Source organism: Pelobates fuscus, chromosome 4 (genome assembly GCF_036172605.1).
Source record: "Pelobates fuscus isolate aPelFus1 chromosome 4, aPelFus1.pri, whole genome shotgun sequence".
In the NCBI taxonomy this organism is placed as follows: domain Eukaryota; kingdom Metazoa; phylum Chordata; class Amphibia; order Anura; family Pelobatidae; genus Pelobates; species Pelobates fuscus.
Window position 1 is genome coordinate 112,156,044 of NC_086320.1, and position 12,286 is coordinate 112,168,329.

General features: G+C 36.7%; 1 protein-coding gene across 1 annotated transcript in view; it reads right to left on the reverse strand.

Moving 5' to 3' along the window:
• RBBP8 (RB binding protein 8, endonuclease) overlaps positions 1 to 12,286 on the reverse strand; it is a 90,216-nt gene that overhangs the window by 21,718 nt on the left and 56,212 nt on the right. The window contains exons 8-12 of the mRNA XM_063451476.1: positions 12,003 to 12,104; positions 11,382 to 11,470; positions 10,716 to 10,792; positions 7,488 to 8,274; positions 797 to 923 (exon numbers count right to left, since the gene is read on the reverse strand). Of these exons, the coding sequence (XP_063307546.1) occupies positions 797 to 923; positions 7,488 to 8,274; positions 10,716 to 10,792; positions 11,382 to 11,470; positions 12,003 to 12,104 (1,182 nt within the window). The remainder of the gene's footprint in view (positions 1 to 796; positions 924 to 7,487; positions 8,275 to 10,715; positions 10,793 to 11,381; positions 11,471 to 12,002; positions 12,105 to 12,286) is intronic.

Here is a 12,286-nt window from a genome sequence, read left to right on the forward strand (position 1 = left end):
TGGAGGCGGGGGGAGTGGGTAGTCGTCGGTTGGTAAGCCTTCTCAGTGTTTGGTGCTTATAGGGTGTAGTGAGCGTGGGGTGGACGGCACTTAAAACAAAAGCAATATGTAAATTAAAGTCAACTGGTAAAATAAACAAACAATATACCGGTCGAGTAGAGCCGGCAAGCTACAGTCCTGTTCTGTTGAGTGTTTAGGACCGGTTAGGTGATGGTTAGTCTCAGGTGGCGGTGGCCGCAGCTGCGTAGGCGCTAGTTTCCGCCCGTTGGGGGACAAAAGTGGTAACTTTGGTGGGAACCCACCTGTGGATTGTTGCTGGGGCCTTCCCCAGTCCGGGGGAGTTTAGGCAGTCCCAAGTGAGGCCAAGAGTCCACAGTAGGGCATCTGCTTCGGGCAACTTGTGTATCGGGTAGTTGGAGCCTCCGTGGGTGACCAAGCGAGTCAGAGATGACCTCCAGGAGTACCGGATATCGCGGCCTCTGAGGAGTGCAGTGAGTGGTTGGAGCGTTTTCCTCCACATCATGGTGTTCCCCTAAATGTCCGCGTAGAACGAGAGTCTCATGTCACATGACACACGTCTGGTCTGTTCAGTCGCTTGGCTCCACCCCCTAATTTAATTTTTATGTATGCATTTTACCAATCATTTCCCCATTCAATGTGTTGTGTATTGTGACCTTACCAATGGTTGTACAGAATTGTACATTAAAATACGTTTGAATTATAAATTGTTAGAGTATAACAGAAAACCTTATTAAAATATTACAGAATAATTTCCTTGAAAACCTTCATATTTTACCTGTCTCTGTATTCACGGCAGCGCCTTTAGCCTGTGCCAAGTGTGGATTTGGTTGCAGAACAGATGCTGGCTCACAGGCTCTGTGCAGTAATTTCCCTTTTCTTCTTGGTTTGTGGGGGCTTCTGGCCTGAAAAATGTTACGGACATTATAGTCATGTGACTAATAATATTACAGATTATAGGAAAATACGTTTTTTTTTTTTTTAAATCCCTGAAGGAAGGAGGCAATTTTCCACACTCTGAACTAAAATAAAAACTTGAAATTCAGCTACAAGTTTTTCAACTGTTATTTAAGGATTTCTCTTCAAGTGCCCCCACAGATATTATATATCATCCACACACACATACACACACACACACCCCAAAGGATGTTTTGTACCCAGCATTAAGAGTCTGAGTGCAAGAACCCTGATGTATGTATGTATGTATGTATGTATGTATACATATATATACACACACACACATTTTTAAACATTTTTGTTTATAATAATTTTTGCACATCCAGTTCAACCAATTACAAACGAACAACATAGATTTGTATCTCAGTCCTGATTGTTAATTGCTTAATATGTTTAGGATCTAAATTAGTTTTCATAGCTATCGCTAAACTTGTACCAACCATACCCCTTACCCAATGCTTACACTAGCTCTAACCATATAGCTACCCCGATCTTACCCTACAATATATTTAACCCTAAAACAGCAATGCTCATACCCAGCATTAACCCTTGCCTTACCCCAAGCCGAATCCAACACTATCCTACCCTACCCTAACCCCCGGTTTAACTTGCTCACACTGCAGTCTCTAAATAAGCATTTAAATGCCTATTTAAAGAGTCACTTCTAGTGCTGCAAGCTGTTCATCAAAAAGTCTGGGGCCACTAAAATTGGTCTCAGCACATTAAGGGGAGCCCTAGGTATCTATTGATACCGGGGCAAAGCGGTGTTATTGTGATAGTGGTTTAACCCACGCAATCTTTTAATAGGCATTTAAATGCCTATCTAAAGAGCGGTTTACAGCGATAGCTTTAAGCAATTCAATCAGCTCATAAAAAAAAAAAAAAAAAAAAAAATCTGGGGCCCAGCAGACAGAGGGGAACCCCAGGTATCCATTGATGTAAACAGGGATGTAACCAAATACAGATGGCGTTCTCTGCTGCCTCACAGGCTTTAAAGCCCACTTTATGTAGAATGCCCTAACGTTGTTAAGGGATTAATATTAAAAGCTTACAGAATTTGAAAACCAACAATTTCTTAAGCACTGGGTAAAGAACGCATGTAATATGCAAGTTACAGTCCGAACACAATTGTTGGTTATTTTTTTTATTGGAATTAATTTATTGTACAGATAATAGTTTGATCGGAACTTAAATCAAACTACTGATTTTACTTTCATTCAGAAATAATTTGTGACATAACTATGTTGGTTTTCCAGTTCTTATTTATTCACATCCCCAGGTGAAAACCTATGCAAAATGAAGTTGTAGATTTGGGATTACATAACACAATTACTATGTTTTAACCCCTTAAGGACCGGACTGTTTTTGCGATGTTGTACATTTGCGACCAGGCATCTTTTTACACTTTTGTGGTGTTTGTGTTTAGCTGTAATTTTCCGCTCTCTCATTTACTGTTCCCATACAAATTATATATTGTTTTTTTTCAGGACAAAAGGGGCTTTCTTTACATACCATTATTTATATAATCTCATGTAATTTAATTTAAAAAAAATGAAAAAATATGATGAAAAATTGAAAAAAAATACATGTTTTTTGACTTTTATGTGAAAAATCTTTTACTCATCTACAAAAGCGAATGAAAAAAACTGCTAAATAGATTCAAAATTTTGTCCTGAGTTTAAAAATACCCAGTGTTTACATGCTTTTTGCTATTTTTTTGCATGTTATAGGGCTATAAGTACAAGTAGGATATTGCGGTTTCAAAACATACGTCACTATTGATACATTTTAAAAATGTAACACTATTATCTGTCATAAATCGCTGAATAACACCCCACATGTACATATTTTTTTTAAAGTAGACAACCCAGGGTATTCAATATGGGGTATGTCCAGACTTTTTTAGTAGCCACTTAGTCGCAAACACTGGCCAAAGTTAGCGTTCATATTTGTTTGTGTGTGAAAAAAGTAAAAAACTAAATTGAACGCTAATTTTGGCCAGTGTTTGTGACTAAGTGGTTACTAAAAAAGACTGGACATACCCCATTTGCAATACCTTGGATTGTCTTCTTTTGCAAATGGTATGCCATCATGGGGGTAATTCTCATTCCTGGGCTACCATACGCTCTCAAAGGCAACGTAACCAACATGGCCATTTTCAATGTAAAAATATTTGACCCATATATTTGACCCTGTAACTTTCAAAAACGCTATAAAACCTGTACATGGGGGGTACTGTTATACTCAGGAGACTTTGCTGAACACAAATATTAGTGTTTCAAAACTGGAAAATGTATCACAACAATTATATCATCAGTAAAAGTGCTGTTTGTGTGTGAAAAATGCAAAAAAAGTCACTTTCACTGACAATATCATCGCTGTGATATGTTTTACTGTTTTGAATCACTAATATTTGTGTTCAGCAAAGTCTCCCGAGTAAAACAGTACCCCCCCATGTACAGGTTTTAGGGTGTTGTAGAACGTTACAGGGTAAAATACAGTGATAGCAAATTAAATTCTCTAGACTTTTGGCCTGGGTTGGCAGGCAGGTCCCTTAAATTGCAATCAATAAAATAACTTAATTATGTAAAAATATTACATAAATACGCACGTAGAATTTAAATATATATGCATGTTTATATATTTGAAGTCTACGTGTATATTTATATAATTATTTATGTAATTTTGTATATGGACATATGAATAGTTCGTATTCTTTTTATTTATTTATATATACATAGATATATATGATGTAGAATTATTAAAAAATCTTTATTGTACTTGTATTGAATTATTGCACTAACTCCATTTTAACCTGATGCTGTGACAAATCCTCCATTTTGTCCCCATAACCTGACTTCTCCATATGAAAACTACATTACATGACAGAATTTCTCAGCACATCTAACAACAATAGACAAAGACTGTATTCTCCATAAGGATATGACTAACCCAGGAACTGTTGAATTTCCCCTAACTCGCAACATAGTATAATTTAAAGGCCATGAGAACACAGTAGTAATGAAATGTTCTATTCGTAAGAGACCTTGCACCTAACCACGAGATTTGACATCACCGACCGAGTAAAATGACGCTCAAGACCCCTTGTCCCCCACCCGTGTCCAAAAAAGTACCACCTCTTGGTGGGTGGACACGGAACTAACCACTTAGTTTTTGATCCAATTAATTATATTGATAGGTGGACACTAATCCAGACACTTAACAATTAATCCAATTAATGATGTTTATTCACTGATATCTTGATAATCAATGATGACGAAAATGTCTCTTAAAAGGGCCTGCGCGCCCTCTGATTCTGCACTTGCCAATAAATTTCCTCGAAGTTATTTTAACCTGAACTCCGTGTGTCAGACTGAATTACTTCAGCGTATATACGCAATTCAATTCTCTTTAATTTGGACAGGAACAGATAGACACTTAAACATTTTGGTTTACTGAAAAAGTACCATAACATATATACAATTTCATTCTAAGTGTATTTTGATATAAATATATATATATTAATATCAAAATACAGTTAGAATAAAATATCGTATAGATATATAATTTTTTTTAATTTTTATTATTATTTTTACATGTTTAATTTAATTAAAATTACTTATTATTTGTATTTTATAATAATATATATATATATAATATATATAGTTATGATATATATTATATATACACGTGTGTAATTTAATTATAAGTGTATTTTTATATTAATATATGTACATTTTAATATAAAAATACACTTAGCATGACAATATATATATGATATATAGACGTATATTATATAGGTATAATATATGTCTATATATCATATATATATATACACATATATAATAATATTTTTTTTTTATTCACTTTAACTTTACATTTTTTTTATGATTTTACAGCAGCAGGGAGACTGCCTGTCAGCACAGACAGTCCCCCTGCAGGCAGACACTAGGACACCTATTGTGACCATGTGGTCGCCCTGTTGGGCGATCACATGGCCACAGGGGTCCTAATCCGCCATGGGGAGACTGTCTGGGCTGCAGGCAGTCTCCCCACAACGGGAGCGACGGCGATCGGGTAAGTACATCTTAAATTTAGGACGGTTCAGGACCGTCGTCGGTCGGCAATGGAAAAATGCCGATGACGGTCCTGAACCGTCCAGCGTCCTTAAGGGGTTAATAAAAGACACAAAATAATAATCTTTGAGGGCTAGATTTGCATTTTTTTTAAATGATAAATTAAAACCAACAACTTCTAGTTGAAACTTTCAGCCATATTTGTATCCATTTCTGTCTCGCATTCTTTTTGAATCGCATGGCGTATTTTTGGCAATTTACATCTCGCAGTAAAAACATTTTTTCTTACACTTGACAATTATTTGCATGATCAGTCCATGTTGTTACTTGCTTACTGCTCAAAATTATTTGTGCATATCGGCAGCTGTTTTAAAAAGCCGATCAGCAATTACCTCCTATATGAAAAGAATGGCGGCCTGCTATTGCAATATTGGGAGTAGCAATTAAACAAAGGATAAATTCAATGAAGCTGAGTTGAAGGCACTGGTAGATAAAGTTTGCCAGACTTTTTGAAACGTATGTTGGATGGCTGGGTCTGATGGGTGTCTAAGATTAATGGGTGTTGAAGGTTACCTGGACTAATCAGTATTATGGATGCCCTGGGCGTGGATGTATGGCTTGGAATAATGGATGGGGTTAATGAGCGCAAATTGATGGCTTGGGGGCCATGTTGAAGAACTTCCCACTGTTTATGTATACCCACTGCTTTGTTGAAGATGTCACTGAATAAATGTTTAACTGGTGCTGGTGCTGATATTAACTTTTTAGAACTGCTCAACTGTAGATTAATCAGCAACGACATTAAAACCACTGACTGTTGAAGTGAATAACATTGATTATATTGTTTCAATGGCAATTGTCAAGGGTGGGATATATTAGACAGCAACTGAACAGTCAGTCAGTTTTTGCATTTTATGTGCTGGAAGCAGATCAAAAAAAAAAATGAGCAAGCGAAAATATTTGAGTGACTTTGACATGGGCTAAATTACCTTATAAGTTGCATTTTCAGTTGAATTTGGGGAAACCACTTTAAAAATTCGTTGTGTTGAGAAATTTGAATTGCTTTGGGTTGATTTGTTCAGTGCAAACAACTGAAAGTCTGTAAATAAACCTGATTTTCTGTATGGCTAATGAATCTAAATTAGGTTTTACTGCTGTGATGTCTAATCTCAAATGTGTGCAAACCAAATCTGACAGGATGTTCAAATAGCCTTTTTTTAAAATCCAAAGTGCAGAAGTTAGATGCTATTGGCTTAAGACAAGAATTATGGTTTTGATTTAGTATTTTTTGGATAAGCTTTTCAAATTGATTTAATATTGTTCGATAAACTTTTAAAATGATGTAACATATTGAAAATGAGATTATATTATATATATATATATCGGTTTAAAAGTGTATCCAAAAATAGGGATCGAACGATTATCGGCTAATAACATCGGCAAGACCGATAGTCTGTATTTTCAGCAATATCGGTATCAGTTAATAAAAGATACCGATATTGCCGACCAGGGCTGCCATCAGGGTCCTGGGGGGCCCAGCACACTCTTATTTTTCTTCCCAGCAGCTCCTCTGTCTAACACGTGTTACCATGGCAACAATCCGCGTGGCACACAGGCCACGAGAGTTAGACAGGGGAGCTGAAGGGAAGGGAGAGTGTGCTGGGCCCCCCAGGGAATGCCATATCCCCTCCTCCCTGACCAGGTAAGAAGCAGCGTGGGGGGGGGGGGGGGACTAAAACAAGATGTAAAAAAAAAAATATTTAAAAAATAAATAAAAATGCCCTCACTATACACACACACACATTACCCAAACACACACACTGCATCCACTAAACACAAACATATGTTCTTGAAAACAAACAATTCTGACTGGCATGTATATTTTGTGCATTTACCTTAATAAAAAAAGATTTGCAAAAAAATTAATAATAAACATGTTCAGTTAACAGTAGATTTGTGTAGAAATATTTTATTTTAGTTTTTTTAAATGGTAAATGTACAGAATATCGGTATCGGTAATCAGCCTGAAAGTTCACAAATTATCGGTATCAATATCGGTTGATCCCTATCCAAAAATATTAAATCATTTGAAAATCCTATCCAAAAAGATTAAGTTGAGGCCTGTGTTGGAAAATCTTTAGCAGAAGCCTACAAAAATTACTGAAGGCTCATTTTATATTATTTTTAGAATGTGAGGTTACGGGGTACCCGAAAACTGGGGGGGGGTGGTAACAATGCAATTAGCAATGCATTTGTTTCCGTGCAATCAAAGGAAGTGTATTAGAAATTCAAAGCGTTTCGGCAATGTTCACTATAGATTTAGTCAAGGGGAGAGGCGAAACCAATGAGTATTATATGTGTTGAGTATCAACACATTTTGTGCTCTAAAATTAAATGTTTATGCACACAGTTAACAAGTACAGAAAATAAGTCTACCTCCAAGTCTTCAAAAAGTGGGTTATCATCAGTCTCTTCATTACTTTCCTGACATAGGTCTCCTTTACTGGAAGCAAGAGTCTTCCTTTGTGGCTCTTGCTGAGGAGGGTCCTCTCTCATGCTTGGGTGTATTATTGAGTTACCGAGAAAACTCCTGACGCTAGAATGCTTTTTGGATCCCAACTTCAAGGATTCCTGCGAATTAAGTTGCATTGTATTGGTACCAACATCGTCTTGACCACCTTCCTGAGAGTGCAACCCCGAGAAACGATCTGACAGATCCAGAGGTTTGTCCACAGCGGTGCTTTTACAACGTCCATTATTTTCCTTATTGGCTGACATGTCACATCTGAGATCATTTTCAGCTTTCCTCCTTTTAGAACACCTGTTTCCATTCTGAATATAAAGTTCACGGTCAAAATTGTCATTTGCAATCACACCATCATTTGTGCTGATCACACCAATAATGGAATCAGTTGGATTACGCTTCAAGGCAACCTGCCTGCTGCCTGAACAGTGGCTAATTACAGAATCATTTTCTGTAGCATGGCACACAGGCGCCATCAAGGTGACATCATCTGCCTTTGGTTTTTGTCCTGAGGAGTCAGATGTTCTGCTGTAATATGGAAACTTGAGCTTATTCTTTGTACCAAGAAAGAGAAATGTAGAATTTGTGTCGGTTTCTGTGCGGTTCTCCATTCTTGCAGGGGTTGCCCCAAATTCTGGAGAATGTTGCTGCGTTCCCCATTCCATTTCATGCTCATTAGCCTGAGAACTCTCTGTATATCTGAAGGAAAGAACCACACATGCAAGGTTACACAAAATTATATATATATAAAAAAAAACAACAACATATGGCACAAAATGAAACCAACAATTAACTAACTGATGCAAAATCTGATCCAGAGTGGAAAACTCAAGAATGGCATACATATATTATAACGTAAAATGTAAGCATGGTGGTTGCAATATCCTTGTAAAGCTAGAGTGGTGGGCCCCCCAAAAATCGCTTGAAGATTAATAAACATATAGACCACATAAGACAGTATGTGCAGTAAGATACGAGTATACTGAATAATTTAAATGCACATGTACATTTCATACTTAAAATAAGAGGAAAAAAAGAAAAGGAAAGACATGGTGTCATTAATATTGTAGGACAAAATAGTGCAAAGTGTAATAAACACTGAATTTTAAGTTACTTTGGGGTTTGGTCTTGTGAGAAGGTTCTGTGTCACCTATTCAAAGGACACCACAACAAATCCACCTACAGTCTACAGATTCCAATTCATGTGAGTTTGCAAGCTGTAATTTACCAATTTGCACAGTTATCAGTTACATTTAGTGAAAGGGAATGTCAATACCTGGGATGCTACTTTACATTGCAGTTGCACTATCTTATGAGGAGAGGACAGGGTCCACATACCCAGAAATTTAGTAGATTCTGATTGTATAGAGAAGAACGCTCACTGTGTGAAACTGGTAGAAATCCAAATAATATTGTTGTAGAGACAGCCGAGGTCAAAGTTTTTAGAAAACACATCTGTCTTCCAAAAAGGTTTTATGTACCAAGTTATGGTATTGCAGGCACATTTTCTCTACAGTCCTTCTTATTTTATGTATACATTGTACTGGAATAAACGATGACCTAAGCAGAGCTGTAGAAAGGTGCCACCCATAAGGGTAGGAAGGTGCCAGTTAAGAGGTGGTAAGATCTTTTGGCATTCTGCTACATACTGACTGATAGAACCTATTTATTTTTTTATCTTTCTCCATATAGGTGCCCTTGAAGGAACAGATTAGTAAACCTTTTCAGCAGAATTAGACCTCTTTGATTCTGCCATTTAGTGACAGATAGTCTTTATTCATCTATCTAAATATAGATCAGTTAGCCTTTAGTGAGCAGAATTACTATTACTATTACAATTACTGTTAGCTACATTTTGCTCTGATCGTCCAAAGGATACTATTCTCCACATATGTTGCCATTGAGCTCTGTTTTCAACTACCCCTGACACCCCAGAGTAAACTTTAGTATCTGTACATATTTTGTATTTTTTTCCTTTTGTATATTGAAAATGTATCACTTATTTTGTATTTCAATGTTATTTCCTATTGTGGTTAAGTCCTCTCTCCACCTAGTGGTCATACAACAACCTTGTATACCTTTTTAATTATCCATAATATTAAAAGTTACGTATTAATTATTTATCTGGGCGAGGAGCCTTCTTCCTCTTCGCTTTTCTGCCAGTTAAAAATCTCCAGGCAATATTTTGAAGAACACTTATTTAGCAATTGTTGAGTGAGTCACACGGTGTCAAGATTAGTTATATTTTTCTTACATGTGCTTTTAGTAGAGGTCAGGTAAGTGTAGATGTGATTGTGCATAATATATGTTTTTCTTATATATAGGACAAGGGTGATTGGATTTTTATGAAAAGTGCTTAAGTCACGATATTATTCTTTGTTTATCCATCAGATCAACTGATGTTGGTTTAACCCCTTAATGACCAAACTTTTGGAATAAAAGGGAATCATGACATGTCACACATGTCATGTGTCCTTAAGGGGTTAATTATTTATTTTATTTATTTCTCCCTACCCAGTAGTGAGTCTCTCTTCTTCAAGAAAAGCCAGCGCTGCAAAGTTTCTCACTTTTTAGGCAAAAACACAGCAATAAAATGTGGGGGGTAAGATTGGCTACTTTGATCTGATATAATTAGCTTTTTGTTGTATCCAAGCCCAAATCATATAAATAAATAAAAAAAGTCAGAAGACTCCCAGGAGGCGGGCGAAATGAGTCACGTGTGACATCAGAGAGAGGCGGTCCCAGCGGTCACGTGACCGGAACCAGGAAGTGTCTAAGCTGTATCATTGTCTGTGTGTAAATTCCTGCTTATCTAGTTGTGGGTTTATTGCTGGCAAACCCACTACTTCAAGTAAGAGTTTTTAACCTTTTGTTTAACCCCTTAAGGACCAAACTTCTGGAATAAAAGGGAATCATGACGTGTCAGACATGTCATGTGTCCTTAAGGGGTTAAATAAATACTGTGTTTGATACTATTCAATTTAGGCTCCTGCCTCTCTATTTGTTTATACTGCCTAGATATTACATCTGATTCAGAAGAGTATCCTGTTTTGCAAGGAACATATTAGGTCCTATTAATTGGCCTGTGTAATTAATAATCATTAATAAGTATGTAGGTATCAACAGTGTGTTAAACTTACTCAAGTTCAATCGGTCTTGGAGAGTGCTCCTGTGCTGGCATAGCACTGGTCCTGCCATGATTTAACACACTCTGGGACTGAACAGAGTTACATACAAAACAAAAAACAAAAAAAAACGACAGAATTTAGACTCATTAATATGTCCTAAAAACAAGTGATGTTCTACATGCATTAAAACAACTTGTCATTAATTACGCAAAATATTTAGTCAAATAATTAACATTACTATGGTTGCCTAGTATGTAAAGACACATTTAAAAAATAGCATTGTTTGGATCCCCAATAACATTTGCTATGTACTATTTTATTTTTTTTAAATCCCTTGGAGCTGTCCTTCGTAGAGGTCCCTGCATTGACTGTACGTGCAGAATATGACGTGGACACTTTATGATGGAAACTGTATGTGCAATTTACAAACACCCGGTACCAGTAAGCGATTAGCTTTGGAACTCTTCATTTTTTTTCTAATTTTGAAAATCAGGTTAGTGTTTTAGAATCAGGTAAGTGTTTTACAGGATTTCTTTTACCCTTAATTGGGGGGTGGACACAAGGGAGGCTTTCTATTCCTACAGCTATAGTGTTCCTTTAACAGGATTTTTGTGACAAATATGCAAGTGGGTTCCAGAGAGGTTTAACATGAATTCAGTATAGTTTATTTCAACTCACAGGATCTTCATGAGTGTCAAGTCCTAGTGTTTCTGCAACAACAGCTGCCAGGTTGAATAGTGGTTTCTCTGCTGGAAAGTCACCCATCTCTGTTAAAACAATAAGGCAAAAATCCTGAAAAAAAACTACATTTAAATCAGGTGAATCAGAGACCAGTCAAAATGCGACTATCCTTTAAGGTAGCAGCTTCTGGACAGTCATTGTGCATCCCCAACTGAGCAGTATGAAGAGATATCAGTTTTAACAAGCACAAATACTGGTGTAAAAACCAGTATTCAATACAAGTCATGCTTTCTTCCCCATATAGTTTCACTAAGCCTTATAAATCCACAGCAGGATAGTCTATACTAGGGTAGTGCATATGTTGAAGGGCAATTCTCCACACTGATAATTTACTTTTTGCTTTTCAGTACACTAGTGGCAAGGAGTCTCTGCGTAGATGGGAGTTCTGGCATCACTTACTACCACTTATGGTTGATTGCAATGACATCCCTGAAGTCTGAATCTTGCTTTTTGAAAGGGTGTATGACATCAATTGAAGTTTTCGTTTCATAATGGGCAGAATATTAAATACCGGATTAGCATATATACCATGCATCGTTACAGCTGCCATCCACTTACTTGCAAGTGGGGACAATTCCAGGTCACAAGTTTCAGCTACCAATATTTCTTCTCCTTTTCTTCTAGGTACTTGTGTAGAGGCATGTAATCTGTGCAGAGCGCCTAATAAAATAAAATAAAAAAAAAAGGTGTTACAATCAAGAAAGCAAGACTTGGACAGATTCAGTAGCAATTAGTATTCATGTAAACGTTTTGCTTAATCTTGTAATCAAATGATTTTCTTTTTGAGAAAGGCCAGAAAAAACATGTAAGCTTTGTTACCTCCAAGTAATATGAAAACTCAC